At 44.8% G+C, this 6,000-nt stretch overlaps 1 protein-coding gene across 4 annotated transcripts in view; it reads left to right on the top strand.

Moving 5' to 3' along the window:
• Positions 1–1,585: 1,585 nt before the first annotated feature.
• CSMD2 (CUB and Sushi multiple domains 2) overlaps positions 1,586–6,000 on the top strand; it is a 486,383-nt gene continuing 481,968 nt past the window's right edge. For 2 of the 4 annotated variants that reach the window (XM_083625414.1, XM_083625410.1), the window contains exon 1: positions 1,586–2,007. In XM_083625414.1, coding sequence (XP_083481540.1) covers positions 1,602–2,007 — 406 coding nt within the window. In that variant the 5' untranslated portion in view covers positions 1,586–1,601. The remainder of the gene's footprint in view (positions 2,008–6,000) is intronic. The other 2 variants (XM_083625416.1, XM_083625415.1) reach the window with 1 other exon arrangement.

Raw genomic sequence — 6,000 nt, 5'->3', positions numbered from 1 at the left:
CCTCGGAAGTAATCGCTCCTTTGATTTTTGCTGGCATTTACTTCCTCGAGCATACAGAGGGCTGCACTGCAGCCACGCGTTTACTCAGGAGTAAGCTGCACTGAGTTAAGTGTTACTTAAGAGGGAAAAAAAGTGTGCATAGTACAGTATTGCAAGCGAGACCTTGTTGTTTGCCTTGATTCTCGCTGGTGCATTGTCTGGAGAGGCATCTTTGCACCTCAAGCGCGTTTCCCACCCGAATCTCCGCGCGCGCGCATACACTATACAATTTCTCATTCATGTTCTTTCTCCTGGTTTGTATTTTTGAATCTGATCTAATATTACTCCCCACAGCACCAGTACACTTCTCAGATGTGGGGGGGACACCCTCTTATTTATCTGCCGTCGGAGAAGGGACACTGGGGTCGAAATGGTCAGTGGAAAAGCCGTGTGTGTGTGTGTGTGTGTGTGTGTGTGTGTGATGCCTTTTGGAACGAATCCGGAAGCTTTTGGAGTGTGGGGGGAATTGACAGCCTGACCATTTCGAGCCTCCGCCGAAAGCTAATCAAGCCCCCCACTGTTTCTTTAATTTCCTTTACGTTCGCCCTTTTGCATTGCATAGGTGCGCCATCTGAAGGGGGTGGGGGAGAGAGGGGGGGAACCTCCCCTCCTCCTTCCCCAGCAAGCCGTTCTCCTCTCTGCAAAAGGACACTAGTACCCGAGCCCAGCATCATTTAAGGAGTACTCGGCAGGGTAATGGCCGAGATTTCTGAATCCCCTTTCCGTCCCACTCAAAGCCCTTCCAAAAGCAGACAGAGACAAAGTCGCCTGCGAAAGAGGGCGGGGGGAGGCTCCGATTCTTTGTTGCAGGGGGGGGGGGGAGAGAATTACCTTGTAATTCCTCGCTAGCTCTTGCAACATCCTACAAATGGTTTACAAATGCAGACATCTCGCCCTCGCCCTCCCGAGCGAAGGGGGCGATTGTCTCCCCACCTTCCCATCAGTGCAGGGCTTGAACCTTGTCAATTCAACTCAAGGGTCTGTGGATTGTTCCCTGGAAGAAATGGTGGCGTGAAACTGGCACGCTTCCCCGGCGCCCCCCTTTCTCCTTAAAGGTGGTGATGAGGAAGAGATTTTGCAGGGAATTTTATTCTCATCAAATCAAGCTAATGCAAGCTGGATTGGAGGGTTTTCCTTCCCCGCACGATGCGGAAAGCGCTGGGAAGTTAACGAACCTTTCAGCGGCCCATCCAGACTTGAGTCCCCCTCCTCAATCTTCCCAACCCCCAGTATTTAGTGTTTGTTTTAAAGGTAAGAGACCATTAAAACAAAATCCCCAGCGATGTAGTGGTGATTAATCACCTGGAACTTAAAAGAATAATTCCCTGGGGAGCTTCAGCTGTTAATCCTGAAAAGCTTGATCCAAGGTAGGCATACAAAATAAAAAAAAGACCGAGGAAGAAGAGAAGGGAGGGTGGAAAAGGGGGAGAGAGAAAGAGATAGCCAGTTCTCTCCCCAAGCTACGGTGTGAGTTGGTTTAGCCCAGCTGCAGCAGCTGGGAGGAGAGAGAAAAAAAGCTCTCTGTGCATTCGGATCTTTTTTTCCTTTATGAGCAAATATATATGTATGTATATATGTATATAAGATTAAATAAGCGCCATCCTGACCCCCCTTTAAAAGAAGCCTCCCTTTCCTCCTATCCTAATTATCCCATTGAGCAAAGGAAGGGGGGGTTAAGACGAAAATTTCAAACCAATCACCCATCTCTCTCTTCTCCTCCCCCCCCTTTCCTCCTCTTCCACCTCCTCCTCCTCCTCCCTGTCTTCCCTCCTCCTCCTCCAAGCAAATCAACCCCCCAACCCCTCTTTGACATGCAACCCTCTTTCGGTTGGGACAAGCCGGCATGCCACTGCAGCTTTAAACGGAATTGGGGAAAATTGGGGATTTTTGCTCTCATGACGGTGGAGGTGAGCTACTGGAGCCGGATTCTTCTGCTTTCGGTGGGGGTTTTGGCAACATCAGCCGCCGGTAAGTGGGGCCAGAGGAGGGTGGCTAAGTTTGGGAAGACCTTTCGAGGTGTGGGTGGCGGGTGACTTTGGGCTGAGGTTGGGGGTTCCCTCAGTCCATGGAACCACCTAAATTCTCATGCATTTTTCAGCTGTGTGTGTCGGGGCGAAGGGGGGGGGTAATCTCTGTGCTTAAGGAAAGCCTTCCTAGGATCTCTGCTTTGCAGTTGTTGTTTTTACAGCAGGATGTTAAAGTTTGCAGGGATCTGGTTGTGAGAGCAACGCTGTTCCGAGGGAGATTTGCTTTTGGGGGTGGGTGAGATGGGACGGAAATGGGCAACTCCTCTTTTCAGAATGTCAAATAAGCCTACAACCCCCCCCCTTGCAAAGCAGGGTGATAGCTCCATCAAGGTGGGAAATTGAACATGTTTCATGGATTTTCCCACCCGAAACCCCTCTTGATGATCCCTCGCCAAATGTTGTGTCTGTAAACCTGTAGTTCTTGAATGATGATAGAACCACTGTGTGACACATCACACCTCCTCTCCCCACATTATAAGGACAGAATGGTTAAGGATGGGCTCCTTCCTATTTTGGCCCTGGCATTTTTGATAACCCAGTCTACCAGAAGAGGTAAAAGGGTAGTCTGATATCACAAATGCCCCCCCCTTTCCATCCTAGCCCCTGACTGCTTCTCCTGTAAATGCCCTTGCTGCAGAAACCAAGCAAAGAAATCTATTCCTGAAGTTTCATTTCTTGATGGAGTGGGATTGAGGGAAGGAAGAAGTGGTGGTCAGTTTTCTTCCCTAAGAGGGCTTTCCTAAAATTTCTGTTACTGTCTGGAATAATGAGGATGTCTTCATAGATGGCTGCTTTTGGCACTCTTCCCTACCAGAATCATGAAGGTTTTCCTCCCTTCTCTCCCCCCACCCTACTTTTTAAAGTGGTGGGCCACAATCCTAAACATACATTACAAGGGTGTAAACTCCAATGAACATAATGAGGATTACTTCTGCAGAAAGAAAAAAATAACAGTGTAGGATTGCTCTGTGGATAGGTTTATATGGTTGGTCAACTTTGTGGTTGTAATTGAAATTCAGCACCGAGGTCTTTCCATAGGGAGAGTCTCTCCAAGAGGACATTGGCTGACAATTAACTGTTTGTCTGAGAGTATCTTTTGGAAACTCGTATATGGATGGGCGTTGAGATGGAGGGGGTGCGGAGAGAGTCAACTAACTGGGTACGGGTAGAATATTCCTTTTCACTTGCTGCAGGTGCTTTTTCTTCTTTGCAAAACCTTTGTGGGTCTGTGATGGCGAAAGGGAGGAAAGCAGTCAGATCTGGTTTATCCTACAAGTGGGACACTGGTTAGCCATGGCTGATGGATTGTCATATGGGTCTACTATTCTCCTCCCTTGATCTCCGTTGTTTCTTCACACTGGCTAATTCCAGTTTTAACTTCTGTGATCACTTGATGTTCCCAATTTTGCCTATTCACGTGCCTTTTTAATTTATTTATAAATGGATGCTTGCTTTGAAGTCAAACAATACTTTGGATTGTGTCCAGAGGTACAGTCTGTACTACTATCTCTTGGTTTTCCCTTATGCTCTCCTGCCACCTCCTCAGTCCGTGGTCTCCGTGGACTTCAGTGAGTTTCAGTTGGGTTCCTTAAATCCATACCTATTGAATCCACCTGTCTGGTTTTTTTAAAAAGGAAAAAAAATACCTAATCTAGATTTTAGGAAGAAAATTGACATTCCTTCCCCAAGGGAACAAGTTATTACTGCCTAAATAGATATATAAATGAATGCGGTGATTATTTCATGCTTGCTTCCTTGCTCCTTTGTTGCACAGATGTTACTGTTGCCATCAAACTGTTGGCATTTTTCAAGGCTGCGGTGTGATGCTGGCTGGTTAGTCAAAGGATTAGGTACTATAATGGAGCAAAATTGGAACCTCAGTGGTCTGACATCTACCTGGTTCTTTTTCCATGGAAAAAGGTGCTTTATTAGAGAGTAATGACCAGGAGTGCCCAAAGTGTGGCACTACAGTTGTGTGAATAAAACTACCAGGAAGTAGTTGTAGCCTGTATTAAATGTATAAATTCAGTTGTGTATCTAAGCCCACCCACCTTACTAGTGTTGCATTAACCTTCTTCTAATTATTGAAACCTGTCAATATTTTGAATTGCTTTTGGAGTTTTGTAAATGAGCATTGCAAAAAAAAGGGGCAAATACACCAATTCTCTCTGCAGATGTTGATGGCTGGAGGTGATCATGAGTACAGCCAAATCCTGAGATGCATAGATAGCTTATTCTATGTAAGGTTACTTCTGATTTGGATTGTCTGTCAAAATAGCTTGCTTCTTTTGCATAAAGATATTTTGGAATAAAGCATTTAAGGGGGGGGGAATACAGTAACAAGCTGTAAGAAGGGACAGAGTTTTCCTAGGGTCGAATTTTTTCATTATCACAACAACCCTGTGAAGTAGGCAAGCCTGAGAGTATAGCAACTCAACCAGTGTCACCCAGGGACTTTCATACCTGAGTATGGATTTGAACCCAAATCTTGATGGTTCTTATCCAAACATTCTGTCCGTTGCAGCAGGCTACCTCTCTCAACCCAAGGATACCTGAAAGGGTGTTGAATCACATATGACTTTGTGGGCTTAAAAGGCATGGGGCCATGCTCTCCCACCATATACATTCGCCCTTCAGGGTGGTGGGAATGTTGCTAGTTTCTATAAAGGTCACTTGCTGGATTCTAGTACTTGGTCATGCTACAGAGCAATGGAGTAACTGAACTTTGGGATATGCAGGTACGGAGAGATTTACTTCTCAAACCAAGGCAGATGTATCAGGCCAGTGGCGCATCTAGTCTAGCATCCTGTTCTCACAGTGGCCAGCAAGGTGACTCTGACCAGGACCAGGTTGAAAGGGTGAGGAAAACCTGCCTAATGTAATTCTGCCAGAAGCCCCTAATGTCTAATATACCACCATAGAATTGTAGAGCTGAAAGGAACCCTGAGGATCATCAAGTCCAACCCCGCGTAATTGCAGGAATATGAGCTGTCCCATATGGGGATTGAACCTGCAACTTTAGCATTATCAGCACCGCACTCTAACCAACTGAGCTATCCAGGCTGGGTTGTATTCTTACATGTTTCTATTAGCCTTTCAGATTGTAGGACTATTTAAATTTTTGTTATCTCTTCTAATTGTTCATGAAATATCTTACATAAACTTCCTGATGCTGTGAGCCACTTTGAGCATGGTTTACCATAGAAAAGCAGGATACAAGTAAACAATGATGGTGGGTATTTTGTTAGTCTCATCATAATTCTTTTCAGCCGTTACTCATGAATTCTGCTTTTCCCATACAGACCATTGTCGTGTGTTGTGGCTTTGAAGTGGGTATTTCGTTTTTGTTTTTATCAAATTATGCAAATAATATGCTGGTTTCAATCTGTGCATAAGGGATATGAGAGAGCTGACTGATTGGGGAAACGTGTCTTTAGTCTGATACATCTTAGATCCATGCATGATTGAAACAAATTATTTACATGATTCAGGGATAAATCTGAAGTAGAAAGGAGGAGTCAAGAAAAGAGCTCCTGAATAATTAGGGGTGTTGTAGTCATCTTTCTTACCAGTTGTCTAAATCATCATTTGGCCACAACACAGTTGGTGATGAGACCAGAATTTGCAGAGATCCTGATTGCAGGTCCTGTTGTTTCAGTTTTAACAACTGCTTGATAGTTTAACAGCACATTGGATATAAGCAAGCAGGACCAACTAAGGGGTGGTGGTGAGGCATTTGGCCTGGGAATGGCAATGAAACAACCAAATTTCTACTTTGTATGTGTGTGCCTGTGCCTGGGCGTGTTTAATTTTAGTTTTCATTTGATTCTCTGTTGTTTTTCTTTTGTGTTACCTGTTTTTGTGTTGTTGAATTTATTTATTTATTTTTTTAAAAAATACACTTCTTAATCTTTTGGCATTCGATAAGCTTACC

The sequence above is a fragment of the Podarcis filfolensis genome, assembly GCF_964270895.1.
Source record: "Podarcis filfolensis genome assembly, chromosome: 8".
Lineage (NCBI taxonomy): Eukaryota > Metazoa > Chordata > Lepidosauria > Squamata > Lacertidae > Podarcis > Podarcis filfolensis.
Note: the sequence above shows the minus strand (reverse complement) of the source record. Positions and strands in the feature narration are given on the sequence as shown.